The sequence below is a fragment of the Toxorhynchites rutilus genome, chromosome 1 (assembly GCF_029784135.1).
Source record: "Toxorhynchites rutilus septentrionalis strain SRP chromosome 1, ASM2978413v1, whole genome shotgun sequence".
Classification (NCBI taxonomy): domain Eukaryota; kingdom Metazoa; phylum Arthropoda; class Insecta; order Diptera; family Culicidae; genus Toxorhynchites; species Toxorhynchites rutilus.
Window position 1 is genome coordinate 179,899,009 of NC_073744.1, and position 15,923 is coordinate 179,914,931.

The following is a 15,923-nucleotide window of genomic DNA, read 5'->3' on the forward strand; positions in this document are numbered from 1 at the left end:
TTTTCTTGTGATTTGTAAAATGCATTAACGGATTATAATGTTCGATGAGTGGTCTATAATTATTCCACCAGATGTGTGTCGTGCGCGCCTTTCATGCCTAGGGTGTTAATTTCACATTCGAGCTCATGAATATATACAAGACGTGTAAATAAAGTCAGCATCAAACAAGCAAAATGGCAAGCAGAATTAACACGCACTAATATAAATAAATGCAGAGCAATCCAACCCAGCGCGAGGGGGACTGTTTTCCGGAAGTTATTAAGATGCAATAGAGCACATGATTTGAGTTGAGACAAGCACAGCGAAAAAAATGCGAAGGGAGAATAATAAACAAAAACTATCAATGAAACGAGATAAACAAAATGGAATTGGATCAAAGCGAAAATCTTACCTTCCTTCGATATCTGACTGCGCGCCCTAATCGCTTCCTGTCCCTGTTGTTTGTTATTTGGTGAAGTTTACAACCCATCCACTTGCTTGCTTGTCCGGCCGCCTGCTATGATCATCGTCGCTGTTACGATTTCGCGCTCGCTCTCTCCGTCTCTCTCTCACCCGCACTCATCATCACTTGTCTAGATCATGTAGTCTTGACAATTGGTTTGTTTACATTTCACGACACAAACATTTTTTGTTTTTGTTTTGTTTTGTAGAAAATTGATTTCGATTCCCATTGTGGGGGCGTGGTCGAATGATGTGGTTGCAGTTGGTTAATAATGGTGACACGAGTTGCCGCGAATGGATGAACACGAGGGGGGATTAATTTCGAACACAAGTTCAAGGCCGACAACGGTAACAACAACATCAACAACAAGCGATTATCGTCAGAGAAACTAAACAACACAAACAACACTCCAATCGAAGAAAAAAACCAATTGCTCTCTAATTCATTCAATTTATGTGTATTTATTTCTTTCTTTTTCCTCTGTTTGGTTTTTGAATTTTGAAAAGGGAAGCGCTGATTTAAGAATGTAACCGGCGGAAGGAATAAGATTCTCGACGGGACTAACTTGGGAACAATCAAACAAAACGCATTCGTTAAACGGGGACTAAAGTAACTCTTTAATGAAAATAAATAACTGAAGCAGTAACAGTTTAAAACAGAAGGTGAACAGACATAAAAAAGTATGTATAATCGTAAAATATAACGTTCATCTTATATGATAAGGCCTTAAATCTTAGCGGTCTTAAACGTAACTCTCTCTATCTTGCGCACTTTCGCTTCGACTGACAACAAGAAAGTGTGGTCAACAACAAGAGGGACAATACTCGATACTAAGCGACTACCAAGTGATGGGATTCTGTAATTTGTTTCATTTTAGGCTAGAGGATATTATGAAGCAACTCCACGTCGAATCGGCCGCTGACCCTACCCTCTCCGACTTTCTTGGAACCTGATACTTATGATCGAAACCACCTAAAATCACGATTTTCATTATCATATGACCAATTCAAATTGCGATTGATTTTTTGAAAAGGAATATTCAAAATCATTTTACAAAAAATCCAGATACATATCTGATGAAAATATGATGTTTGACAAAGTTGTTGGTAAATCGATGAACTATTTAGGAAAAAAATAACATTTGAAATGTACAATAAAGCTCCGATCATCCGCAGAAGCGAATTCTATAGTAATTATATAGAGCTTGCAATTTAGCACACAAACTCTCTGCACTTAACGGTATGAAAACCAACGACGTACGGAACCCATATAAGCTTCCGCACCAGTCTACTCAAAGCTTTCGTGAACATTCAACATTGGCCCTGTTTTTTTATCAAACAATGCGGTCTCTTTGATACGGTGAAATATTCTTTATATTAAACTTTTCGTATTCTCCGCTATCGAATCCTTTTGTACGCAATCTATACCGAATTATCATCGATACTTCGCTTTTTGCCAAAGCCACAGTTCAGTCCGGTGGCAGAGAAAAAATGGGACTAGAAGAGAAGAGCACAGAGTTTAGGCGAGCGAGCGAGTGAGACCATTTCCCTGTCTTTTCGCAATTACAACTAAATGGATTTCCGAGCAGGCGTCGGCTTATATACAGATTAGTGTGATTTCAATAGACTGTTAGACTGTTTGCAAAACAATTTTTAAGCTATTGAAACAAGTTACCGGGTCAATAATTAAAAAGCATATAACTCTTGGACATTTTGTGTTTCGAATGAAGTGATTATCATACCACTCCACCACCCTTAGGGCATCCATATATTAATACTTAGCATGTGACAGCGTCAAACATGTCCGGGTGGCAAATGCAGTTTGCAACAGCGACAGTTTGCAAACGTTTCGCCTTTTCTAGACGCAAAACGTTTATCTCCGAATAAAGTTTGCTTCTGTACTGTTTTCAGACAACGCTCCCCTAACTCACTTATCAACCAAACGGTCGTACCGTGAACCATAGAATCGACTTCACCGATTAGTTTGGCGATGACAGCTCAATTGACAACACAATCTTGACTCGCGGATCCTATTTTCTTAGTCGGGGCATGGGTATTACCGTTCGAAACCTTTCACTCCAAGTGTAACGCTCTCGTTTTCGAAACTTTAAATTTACTCCGCTTTACCCTTTGAATAATTCTACGTCAAAACTGTTATATCTCAAAACACTCTTTCTTTGATATGTCTCGTATATTTTTATTGCAATACTCTTCTAATTTAACAAAGTTTCACGTATAGTGGTGCCATGTCGAGCTCACCAAAATAGAGATATGCATTTTTTAAAAATTAATGAAATCTCAATACTTCGTAAAATTGTAATCATTGAAGAAAAGTAACATGAAAAATAGAACCTACATGCGATTCATCATGAAAAACTATATATAAAGTTCTATCCTAGGACTAACGGTTCTCGAGATATAATCAATTTAATATAATTGAAATCATGTTCGTGAAATATTAGAAAATACATACTGCAGCTGGACCGGTGTTGCACTATTTCATCAGTCGCTTCGCTTCTTATTGACAAAAAAAATTGTTCAAATGACGACTGGCGAAGTACGAAGCAACACGATGCCTGTTACTGAACTTCCTCAATCTCCTCAATACGCTTTGACCGCTAAAGTAGGCCGTAAAATTCGATTATTCGTAACGAACTGTTGACGATCGCAGATTGTATTTTATCTTCGATTCTCGCCTCGGTTGTTGCTTAATGTATTTATTGAAATAAATACTATGTCGAACGGTGAGAACAGTGGTTTCGGAAGCCCCTTTTCGCAGAGAAAGTGTGCTCACGGCAGGAAATGTTTTACCGAAATTGCGAAAGAGTATTGAGAATTCGAAGGCAAAAATATTTTGGTGCAATCGATGCTGACAGTGATTGTGTTTATATACATTTAGATTTACCCAAACTTTCATTACATCAAGCGAAATGGTATTTTTCGTTTTAACAATCATAGTTCGATGACTTGCAACATGCTTTGATCGCCAAAACTCTCTGACAAACTATTTATCAGTAAAGAGTGAAAAACTTGTTTTGTTGGGTTATGTTTGTTGCACGTCGTTCGATAGTGACGCTTCAATGGTCGTCATTCGGGTCGAATTTTGTTGGACGGTAAGGATTTGCGGAGCCCATAGTAGGTGCGACTTCCGTTGACTATACTGCTGTTCTACGCAAAGTTGTCCCATGTTACTTTTTGACAATATTCTCTTTTCTTCATAAAACGATGTTTTCATGCATAATCTTTCGGAACAACAAAGTTATAGTTTGATTCCAGCTTTTGAAAAAACAACATCAAGCTCAATTGTCTCATGTTGATATTCTAGGCATAACTGTCCCACCATGAATTTTGCAGGCCGTAACCAAGATGGATTGATTCAAGTGAGGGGATCTGCTCACATTTCATCAAACAATAGTTTTCTGCTTATAAAAAACCGAGTGTATTGCTAAACTGGAATGCTTAAAGCTTCTGGTAGACAAATATGATAAAAAACTTTGATTGCGTTTTTCTCAGTTGCTGATTTTGGAACATGGGACAACTATACGTAGAACGCCGTATACGTCTTCAAATTTCACGGCTGTTGTCGTTGTATGTTGTTATCAACGAGCCAAGGTAAACAAATTCCTCTACCACCTCTGAGACAGAATGTTGTAGGCACTAGGATTGGGCGATCTTGGATCGATTTTCAGAAGATCGATCTTCTCTTTTCCGATTTCCGATTTTTTGGATCGATTCTTTGTACTCTGAAAAATCGCGAAAATCGATCTTTTCTTTTCAATCTTTCCGATCTTTTTGAGAGATTTTTGTATAACTTTTTTGTACTTTTTTTATTCAGAGAACATTGATTTTAATTTCGACAAAAACCACCTGAAAGATTTCATAAGCATGACCCAATGTTGTCAAATTAGTGGTCGTAAATTAAGGAAAATCAAGGTCCAGATTTACAGGTTTTTATTTTTACAGATTTTTTCGTTATTTTTGGTACAGATTCTGTATGGTACATGGTAAAGATTTTCGTCAAAAAGTACAGAATTTTTTTTTCACGTGTGTTTCTTGTATTTGACTAAAACAACATTAAGATACATGACGACTTTCACACCGCAGTATCGCTTGGTGCTGATGATCATAAAAGCATTTACAATGCAATAATTGATCCATTTCATAACGACAAAACTCCTTACAAGAATCGTCTGAAAGGATTCGCGTCGAACGGTGCGACGTATGTTTTGCCTCGGATCGACAAATTGAATCGTTTGTTCCAGCCTGAAAAGTCTGAATAATAATAGAACTAATATCTAATATCTGCGAGGAATCTTACATTGTTTCATTGTCCAATGGTATTAAATTTGAAGATCATTTGAAAAGTGGCCAGAATTTTAGGTTGGAATTGCAGCATAAGAACAATGTACAACGAAAGGCGATCATTTTTAAGGATATTTGTCACAGTGCTTTTGAGGAGCTGATCAAGCAAATAAGAAAAAGATTAGATTTTGATGACCCGACGCTCAAGACCGCAGCAATGTTAAATCAACCATAGCGTTGAAGGACAGATGATTTTATGGTTTGAGGTGCCGCATGATAGATTTGCCAAATATCAAATTCATTTCTTTTCCATGTTCCATGTTCACCGGAGCTTGTTCCGACCATATCTCCGGAATCAGTTGATCGATTCGAACCACATTCGATAGCGACATCTAGAATTAAAATAACTCCCATTTGGCGGATACCACATTCAAACTGGTTCAGCTGTTGTCGAGTATATTTATTGACAAATTGAGGGCGCCGGTTTCACCCGCACTGCTTGGTGAACTCTGTTATTATGGCAGCTTTGAAAATTTACTATCACTTGCGAAATTTCCGTTTAAAAGCACTGATATTCTTTATATCTTATGAAAAATAATCTAGACAAAGATTCTGTGAGGGAACCATAACAATATGTGCCTTCAGATCTCACAAAACAATGCTTTCCCTTATGGGGCCGGGCCCCAGTTCCCCTAGCTGATAAACTAAGCTATCATTTGATGCTAAAACCTTACCAGATGGTTACTTTCCAAAGTCATGAAAAATTGTCAAATTTGCTGTTCGATTTTTCGAATGCTTTGCCTAATAAAGGGTGTGTCACATCAAATTGCATCACGGAAAAAACGCTGTAGAAATTCGCCCAGTAGACCGATCCTTTTGAAAATTTTAGACAGTAAAATAAAAACTATTAAACAACTTTTGGCATTTTCTTTTTATTCATACTTCGAGCCCAAGCCCGTATGCTCGCACCTTCCTCTTTACCCCGTCCATAAGGTTCTGTACAACGTCAGGTTGTAGTTTTTTTTGAACAGAAATCCATTTTCTCTTGAAGTCCGCCTCCGATTTGACAACTTTTGGGTTCTTCCGGAGGGCCTGCTTCATAATCGCCCAATATTTCTCTATTGGGCGAAGCTCCGGCGCGTTGGGCGGGTTCATTTACTTTGGCACGAAGGTGACCCCGTTGGCTTCGTACCACTCCAACACGTCCTTTGAATAGTGGCACGAAGCGAGATCCGGCCAGAAGATGGTCGGGCCCTCGTGCTGCTTCAATAGTGGTAGCAAGCGCTTCTGTAGGCACTCCTTAAGGTAAACCTGCCCGTTTACTGTGCCGGTCATCATGAAGGGGCGCTCCGCTTTCCGCAAGAGCAGATCGCTTGCCACACCATGTACTTTTTGGCAAACTTGAATAGTTTCTGCTTGCGAATCTCCTCCGGAACGCTGAATTTGTCCTCTGCGGAGAAGAACAACAGGCCCGGCAGCTGACGAAAGTCCGCTTTGACGTAGGTTTCGTCGTCCATTACCAGGCAATGCGGCTTCGTCAGTATTTCGGTGTACAGCTTCCGGGCTCGCGTCTTCCCCACCATGTTTTGCCTTTCGTCGCGGTTAGGAGCCTTCTGAACATTGTACGACGCAGACCCTCCCGCTGCTTGGTCCGCTGGACGAATGAACTTGGCAAATTCAGCTTATTGGCGACATCCCGGACCGAACTTCTCGGATCACGTCTAAACTGCTTAACTACGCGCTTGTGATCTTTTTCACTGACGGAGCATCCATTTTTGCCGTTCTTCACCTTCCGGTCGATGGTTAGGTTCTCGAAGTATCGTTTTAGTACTCTGCTGACCGTGGATTGGACGATTCCCAGCATCTTACCGATGTCCCGATGTGACAACTCCGGATTCTCGAAATGAGTGCACAGGATTAATTCACGACTCTCTTTTTCGTTCGACGACATTTTTCCAAATTTACGAAAAATTGACAGTGAAGCATGGCCAACGTGATCTATACACTCTTATCTGATTATAAGCGAAAGCTGAAGATATAATTCCTAAAAATTAAATTTCTACAGCGTTTTTTCCGTGATGCAATTTGATGTGACACACCCTTTATGGGTTGTATTAGATTAAAATTTTGAGTACGATTTTTCACAGTGAATTGAATATGTTATTTTTCCTAAATATTTAATTTATTTTCCAACAACTTTTGTCAAACATCATATTTTAATCAGACATCTGATTTTTTCAGTCACGATTTTTTGAAAGAAAAATCAATGATTTTGAATATGCCCTTTAAAAAGTCAGTCGCAGTTTAAATTGGTCATATGATAATGAAAATTGAGATTTTTTATAGCTTTTGGGTAGATAAGTTTTAAAAAAATCGTGGTTCGGGTCAAGATTGTTTTTTTTTTTGATGATTTGGCGTGTAATTGCTCTATGAGATGTTTTTTTTTTCAAATGATTAGTAGTGTGTTCGTAGGTAGGAGCGCGAGAAAACGATACGGTGGGTCTAAAATGGCTTACAAATGCCGCTTTAATTTAGCGCGCGTCATGCAACAACTTATAAAGGAGTAGCGATGATAGGTAATCAATCATAAGGGAAGCAAGATGTTGTTGTCGGAAGCTGCTGCTAAGGTTTGCACAGGAGCAAACTTTAGGCACTCTAGGGTCTGTCTTTTTGCAGTTGTTCCAGAGGAGTAAGTAGTTTTTTTTTTGCATCGATTTCCGTTATATTACTAAGTGGCGGTTAATATCGCTTTGCCATTTGCTTGTTTGTATAAAATGGTGTACTGTCTCTCGTTAGAGGATAGCGTAAAAAATGGTTATAAAAAATCATATTAAAAATGGATATAAGTATACAGTGATTGCACACGAGATTGTAGTATTTTCAACTTAAGCACGACGTATAAGTTATGAACCAAACAAAATACACCTTCCGAGCATTGAGCATCTGCTTAATCTCTTATATAGAATCTGCATTAATAATTCTTCGTTGTCATTTGAGAAGTGAACTTAAACACAAATAACTGGGGTGAAATTCAATTGAAACGTGCCTTTCTCAACTATACACTAACACTAATATCTACTCTAGGGGTTTCCTCGAGGTGTTCTTCTGTTGTGTACTCTACTTCCTGTCAAAGCTACTGATACGATTTAGTCATCCTCTACATTTTTGCAATAATGAGTGGGAGAGTGGTCTCGCGTACACGGTTTGATGTGTTTATTCGATTTCGTTTTGTTTGTCGGTAAATAAGAAACGAAGAGGGGAGTGTAAAACGTTCAACAGGTTCATAGAAAGTAATAAGCTAGAGTTACTACTCCGATGAAAACACAGAAAAGGTGTCAAAGTTCAGTAGCTTACCTTGCACGGAATCGTCATCTAAGTCGTCCTGGCTGCTCGAGAGACGCGATGCTAAAACAAATATCAAACATCATTATGCTGTCTTTTGAGGGAACCCAAAAAAAGAGTGCACTCACATCGATAGCTCTTACTGCCACCACCGTTTCTGTTGTACAGTAGATTCTCCAGATAGGGAAGACCATTGTTGTTGGCTATGCTAAAACCGAGCAGCTGCTCGATCTGCCTCCACCGGAACATTCGCTCCTGCAGCTCGTTGGTCACATCGTTCAGCGCATTTCTCGCCTCCACGATGCTGCGATCCACGTCGTCTATACTCTTGCCGTGGGTCGACACAAATGCCCCCACCAAGCTGGATCGTTTCTTCTTTAGCTTCTCGCACGCCTCCCGGGCGGACATCAGCTGCTTCTCGGCCACGATTCGCTTCCGGATGTGCTGCTTGTTCTCCAGTTCGTACGTTAGCTGCAGCCAATTTTGCAAGCCTTGCGGTGGCGTCCAGCAGTGATCGTTGATCTCGACCTCGGCTCGCGAAAGCTCCGATCGAAGCATCTCAATCTCCTGCTTCAGCTGCTGTAGCTCCAGGTCCGAGTTGGAAGACGTCAGAGAAGGTGCCTCCCGCAGACGACGCTCCAGATCCATCTTCTCCTTGCCGACATTCTCCTGTTCCAGGCGGGCGCGTTCAAGTTCCTGTTAAAATAACACCGATAAAAGTTAAAAAAAAACATTCACGAGCTAAAGCTGACGTTAACCTTTTGCATATCTTTCAACGCAACCTCCGCCTTCAGCAGCCCTTCCACGTCCTTCGCCATCCGCTTGAGGTGAATCTTGGCGTTCTTATTCTGCTGATAGGCATACCAGCTCCCTATAATCGCGGTCAGCAGCAGCGTTACCAGCAGCAAATCCTTCCACCGTGTTCCGGTTTCTAAAACGACACACAAACATTACACCATCCTTCATTCACACATCCCACCGCCGCCGCCCATACTCACCTCTCGGAGGCCCAAACAGCACCGCGTCCATCGCCTTCAAGGCGATCTTCTGCTTGTGGATCGGGTCCTTAATGCCAAGCACATTGCTCACGTAGTGCATATTGTTTACGGCCAGCCGAGGCAGCACCTTGCCCGTAACCTTATGCTGCCGGAAGAGGTGCACATACTGCGGCAGCTGGACGCTCTGCGCCAGCCACTCCGTTGTCTGATCGACCGTCCAATTGTGTACCTCAGAGCGGAGCCAAGCCTCCCACAGTTCCTTCACCGAGATGTGCATGTCGTCGTTGAAGTGGAACGCCTTGTGGCGCTTCTCGTAGCCCGAGTCGTACTTGAGCTCCTCGCGGAGAAACTGGAAAAGAACAAGAAGAAAAGCAACAATTAAAATGATGAACCTAGCATCCCGACAAACTGTCCCGCAAAAACAGTCTACCTCCATCGAAACAGTGACCACCCATATCACCAGAATCAAACGCAGAATATTTCGACGAAACCAAACGACCACCCGGTTCGCAAGCATCAGAATGAAAACAGCCGCAGCAGCAGCGTTCGTTCTCTGCGCCATGCAAATCTCTTGTGTGTGTTGCAACTTTTCTTCCACCAAATCCACTCGGCGTTCCAACGGACCGCGTCCGCGTCAACCGAAATTAAAGTTCGCCTTTCTAAAACGTATCTTCAAACCGTGATAATTGCGGCGTTCGACATTGATCGATACCCTGTGTGACCGATCCACCTGCGACCAAATGCGCTCACCGCGCACTAAGTAAGCACACAGCATAGCACAACATTTGAGGAAAGAAAAACCAAACGCGATTATAGGTTGATGATGTGTAATGGAATTCCTCTAATTGCTATTTCTCTATGTGTGACCTTCATGCACGCAATTTAGTACAGCTAAGTTCACAGCCTAGAAGCTCGCAGCGACGAAAAGAGGTCAAAGCAGAAGCTACTGGAACTTTGAATCAGAAGAGCGGCAAGCTCATTATTAAGATATTATGATCACTGACTTTCATATTGGTTTTTTATCTCAAAACTTCTCAATTAGTCAATTTTGATGACGAATATATTCTTCCACCCTATTTCGTATGACGATATTTTCGTCTGATAGGTAGTCGATGTTTCGGTCGGCTCTTAGTCATTACTTTTATAAGAAATTTGTATAACACAGCATAACGACAAAAAAAAACAAACTAGATGGAAGCCCCGATCATGGCGATGTCCCCTAACAACACCAAATTACAATGTCAAGTACGAATAATTAGTAATGAAACGAATAGTGGTTTAGCCAGATACCGGATATCCGGCAAGCTCCGAGGATATTCGGCTCTTTATTTTCGAATACGAGTCTGAGAGAAACTGCATGTGTGCATGAAGCAAACAATTACACCCTAAGAAGTAATAAAAACATTTTAACGTAAAAATAATGAACTATGATGAAATTTTCCGTATACAATGATATCCCTTAATCAGGGTGTCTACTCAAAACCCGAAAGAAAAATCCCCGAAATTCCCTGATTATCCAGTCCTTTTCAGAAAAATCCCAGATGTAGACTTGTATTCAAATATTCAAATATTTAGCGCTCTAGATGCTCAGGGAAAGGTAGTCAGATTATATTTTTTCATTTTTAACGCTACTATTCCTTGTCCCTTGAAATATATATTCATATAGACCGCATAGTTTTACTAGCAACACCGTTCCAGTGAGAAACAAGAACTCTCTCGTTTTAGCTCTTTTCCCATTCGCTGCTCTCCGCCAATGGTGACCGTAATTTTTCATGTATCATTTATCGCTCTGCACTTGTCTGCGCAGCGGTTATACGCTATAGCTTGAACGGAACGATATATGCGGTTGAAACTTGTATGCAGGCTTAGAAAATGGTGTGCGATGTTAGGTACAGCTCGGCTATGTGATCAACAGTCTTCGTTCCTCTCTTTGTTTAATCATTTAGTGTAACACGAGTGATTACTGTCATTCATACAAGTACATCTACCCCTCGATTTACGCTGAAGATAGGTTCCAGACAAAACCGTGCAAAATAAAATCCCCGATTTTTCTATGTAAAAATGCGTAAAACGAAATAAACTCCCCATATGTATTCAATTTAGTCATTTATTCAAGCAAAACAAAAAATAAACCTCTTAAAACTCTACCTATTGAATATATTATTCAAGAAACCATATATTTAATAGGTTTATTTGCTTATGTATGATGTCACTTTCATCACAAGAGCATCCCTGATGCGATCCTGGTCCAACAATCGACGAATTCGTTTCGGTTTCATGAATCATTTGAACTAAATCCTCTACATTTAGTTCGGCATTAGCCAATATTTCCTCAATATCTGCTTGAGTCAAATCTTCAAAACCTTCTCCTCCTATAAAATGAGCCTAAAGGAATCTTCATTTTTTTCGCATTGTCCTAATTGTGACTTCATTCATGGAAAATTTTTCGGCAACATCCGTTACTCTTTCTCTATCACGTAAACGATCCAATATTTTTATTTTTGTTCCCAAAGATTTAAATTTCCTTCCCTTCCCTTTTTTTCGATGTCTTTGGCTTTATAAAGCTTGAAAAGTTAATACAAATCACACATAAATACTCAAAAAAAAACTATCAAATTGATAATATTATATATTAGTTCTTATATTATAATTCGCAGTCTTAGTCAAAAATATTAACTTTTTTTGCGTACTTTCATGCACTTCTTTGTATTCCGTAAATGTAAATATAGCAATACGGAAATCCCCTGTTATCGCCATCAGAAATGACAAATGAATGGGAGCCACAATGTTTTCAATGGAATGTGTTTATGATAGATATCGTATATGCATTTTTATGAGTTTCTCAAAATTTATTGATTTATAAACCGCGTAAAAGCGAAAATGTGTAAAACAGGAACCGTGTAAAAAGGGGCCGTGTAAATCTGAATGATCCACTACGATCCACTATGAACTACCCAAATCCAAGAGCTTTTTTTTCCATTTTTAAAGTCCAGTTGTAGCTCACGTAATATGACCAATTCGCGTTGGTACCATCCATCGACACAAGAAGAAGTTTGTTCTTATATATATATTATTGTTTATTATATATTCTTACATATAATATATATAAATATATAATAAACAAACAACTGAAATGCTAAAAAACCTGGTGTACAGGTAAGTTTCTTCGGTTTTACAACATATGTCGTAACTTGATTATTATTCCAGTGAATCTAATTTCCAGACATTCGATGGAAAGCTACTTTCTTTGCGCGTCTTTTTCAGACGCGCAAAAAAGACGCCAAAACGCCAAAAAAGTTTGAAGATGAAGAATTGGAGGCTTTACTCGATCAAGATCCGTCTCAAACGCAACAAGAATATGCAGATACATTTGGAGTAGCTCAGCAAACCATATCCGATCGTTTAAAAGCAATGGGAATGATCCGAAAGATAGGACATGGGGTGCCGTATGAATTGAAGCCACGAGACGTCGAACGCCATACAAGAAAGGGTTTTTGCATCGAATCGTTACTGGAGATGAAAAGTGGGTCCATTCCGACAATCCTAACGTCAGGCAACGTATGGATACCCCGGCCATGCATCAACATCGACGGCCGCGTGGAATATTCACGACCAGAAGGTTATGCTGTCTATTTGGTGGGACCAACTGGGTGTGGTGTACTATGAACTGCTAAAACCGAATGAAACCATTACGGGGAACCTCTACCGACGACAATTGATGCGCTTGAACCGTGCACTGAAGGGAAAATGGCCACAATACGAGCAAAGACACGATAAAGTTATTTTGCAGCACGACATTGCACGGCCGCATGTCGCGAAAAGGGTCAATACATACTTGGAAACACTGAAATGGGAGGTCCTATCCCACCCGCCGTATTCTACAGACATTGCTCCGTCCGATTACTACCTTTTTCGATCGATGCAACATGACCTGGTTGATCAGCCCTTCTCTAATTTTGATGAAGTCAAAAATTGGATCGATTCGTGGTTAGCCGACAAACCGGCCAATTATTTCCGCAAAGGAATCCGTGAATTGCCAGAAAGATGGGAAAAGTTGTGACTAGCGATGGGCAATACTTTGAATATTGAATTTGTAACCATTATTCCAGAATAAAGCATTATTTTTTGAAAAAAAAAACGAAGAAACTTACCGGTATTCCTATCAGCATTTCTAATGACCCTGAATCTGACTCCCTTTTCTTTAAAATCCGTCCCATTTTTACTCCAAAGCTTTGATTTATTTTAAGGACTTGTTTCTACCCGTATGCTGGATCGACATTTCAACTATCAACTACTATTTTTTAAAAGATACTAGTGTTTCTATTGTATGCCATAAGAAAACCATTGGAGAAAACAATGTAAATTATTCGTATTATGTTTATTAATCGTTATTACACGATTCTCTGTGCCGATTCACGGTGTGGTTTACTAACGTTTGCATTAAAAAAAAGGACAACAAATTCCGATTATTCATGCCTTCACACGCACTGACGAAACTACCCATGCAGCACCAATCATAGTAACCCATGAGTCAGCAGAAAAAAATAGACAGCAGCTCCGTTCAGAAGTGCGCGCGTATTCGTAACGGTACCCCGCCGCGTCGAAAACGGACATCGTGCGGCACTTTGTGGACGCCGGATCAGCCCGTTCCGGCATCTACAACATCTTGGCACATCTTGGACAACAATCAGAGCATCGAAAGAAAGCCCGATTCAGGACGGCCGACGACCCTGAGCGACAAGAAGCTCCAAAGGATGCTGAAGAGGTAGATCGAGGGAAAAGTGGCTACATCGATGCGTGCGCTTGACCGGAAGGTCGGTGCAACCGGCCAAACAGTGAAAAAATACCTGGCGAACATGGACATACATGTCAGAAAGCAGAAGGCCCATCCACTGTTCTCGGGGCTGACGCAACGGCAGCGTCTGAATAAGATGGTGCAGTCGATTTTCCCGGCGAATCGCGACGTGGCGGTGGTGATGGACGACGAGACCTATCTCACCCTGGATGACAACGATTGGCAGGGCAATTCGTATTTCACTTTTCTCACGAAGGAAGTGAGGTCCGAAGAGAAGTTTATTTCACACACCAAGTTCCTCAAGAAGGTGCGGCTGTGGCTGACAATCAGCGAGAAGTGGATGTCAAAGCCGCTCTTCTTTAGCTCCGGACTGGCCGTGAACGGCGAAATTTATAGTACGAAGTGCCTGTCGGAAGTTGCGTCGTTCATCAAGAAATACCATAAGGGCGAAGACGCGATGTTCTGGCCAGATCTGGTGTCGGCCCACTACTCGAAGCGATCGTTGGAGGATATGGAGCGGCTGAATATCGATGTGGAACCCTAGTCGGCGAACTTCTCCCAGCTGCGTCTCATCGAGAATTTCCGGGCAAACCTGAAGCATAAGATCTCCTCCAACAATTTTGTCACGAAAACTAAGAAGGAATCGATAAATAAAACGAAGAAAGAACTCAAAAACATGCCTACACGCATGTTTTCGTCAGCCATGCGAATGTTCCGGTTAACTGCCGAAGTGCCGCTCGCAAGGTGTAGAATTTTTTTTTTTTGCAAATGGGAAATTTATCAAACTCAATTATCTGTCTTAGTTTTTTCTATCGTCATCCGAAAAAAAGCCCATTTTTTAATGCAAACGTTTGTGACAGATGAACCTCTCGAAATGAATCTTGTTCATTTCGCTATCAGTGGCGCTATCTGTTGAAAAATCCCGAGACTGTTCAGTCCATGTAGTAAAATCTGTGTTTTAGTCTCAACAGAACGATTCAGCGATATTTATGGTAATCACGAAGCGCTAGTCAATTTTTACACTGTAAAAAAACGTTGAAGGGTTGTGTCAGAGACATGACGTAAACATGAGTTGACGTGGGATTACGTTACAGTATTTGTTGCATGTTGATTTTTAAATATCTTTGCACAAAATACGTCGCAGTCGGCGACTACGGGTTAGTGACACGCCTTGTGGTCTACCAAAATTCATGGGAAATTAATAGCTCTCTTTCAATTCTATTTTAATATATTAACTATTAATTTTTTTTGAATTATCTATATTACAATACATTTTTAGATAGAGTCCGAATCGATTGGTACCAAAATCACGTAACCATCGACCATCACCTTGCTTTGTAAAGACTGAACTCGAATGAATCAAAAAATCCATCAGTCTGGTCAGCTTTTCGGGGAATCCATTTTTGTCCATGATTCTCCCTGCCTCTCGACGTGTTATTGAATCATATAGATAGAGATAGAGTGACAATAAACGATGACGACGAAAGGGTTAGCCCATCTTCATCATCTACTGCCTCAACATAATCGCTTCCATCATTATGATAATCATCTACCTGTAGAGAAGTGCGGGGCAAAAGTGCGCATTGGCCTTTTTGAAGCAAACGAGCACAAAATTTCGACAACAGTGTATTCTTTTGATACATTATAACACCTGCAGCTCACACATATAAACAAGATACATTTCATGAAAGTGGCAAAAAGTTATGAGGTAAAAAGATTTTGCGATGTTTTGATCTAATTTTGTCAGTTTTGGAGATGATGATTAACTTATCTAAATAACTGGAAAGTTCGAAACTACACGTCAAGGAAACCTTTATTCTATAGTAGATGATAGTGCGTATTCGTTTTTGTGAAAAAGTTCAAGAGCTTTTTTAAAAAATTCGAGTAGTTCAAAAATTGCATGTGGGGCAAAGGTGCGCAGTGGCTGTGGGTCGAAAGTTCGCACCAGAGTTTTGTTCGGAAAAAAAAACTATAAAATGTTTCCAACCAAATTTTTAACGGGACCCTCAAGAAGAAAACTGATTTGAAGAAGTGCACTCCAGAAA

The 15,923-nt window shown here is 40.4% G+C and overlaps 1 protein-coding gene across 12 annotated transcripts in view; it reads right to left on the reverse strand.

Moving 5' to 3' along the window:
- LOC129763115 (stromal interaction molecule homolog) overlaps positions 1 to 15,923 on the reverse strand; it is a 59,104-nt gene that overhangs the window by 14,174 nt on the left and 29,007 nt on the right. For all 12 annotated transcript variants that reach the window (XR_008740796.1, XR_008740795.1, XM_055761898.1 and 9 more), the window contains 4 exons: positions 9,084 to 9,432; positions 8,844 to 9,016; positions 8,214 to 8,781; positions 8,098 to 8,148 (listed from right to left, as the gene is read on the reverse strand). Coding sequence is in view for 10 of the 12 variants with exons in the window: in XM_055761898.1 (XP_055617873.1) it covers positions 8,098 to 8,148; positions 8,214 to 8,781; positions 8,844 to 9,016; positions 9,084 to 9,432 (1,141 nt within the window). In the remaining 2 variants the exon portion in view is untranslated. The remainder of the gene's footprint in view (positions 1 to 8,097; positions 8,149 to 8,213; positions 8,782 to 8,843; positions 9,017 to 9,083; positions 9,433 to 15,923) is intronic.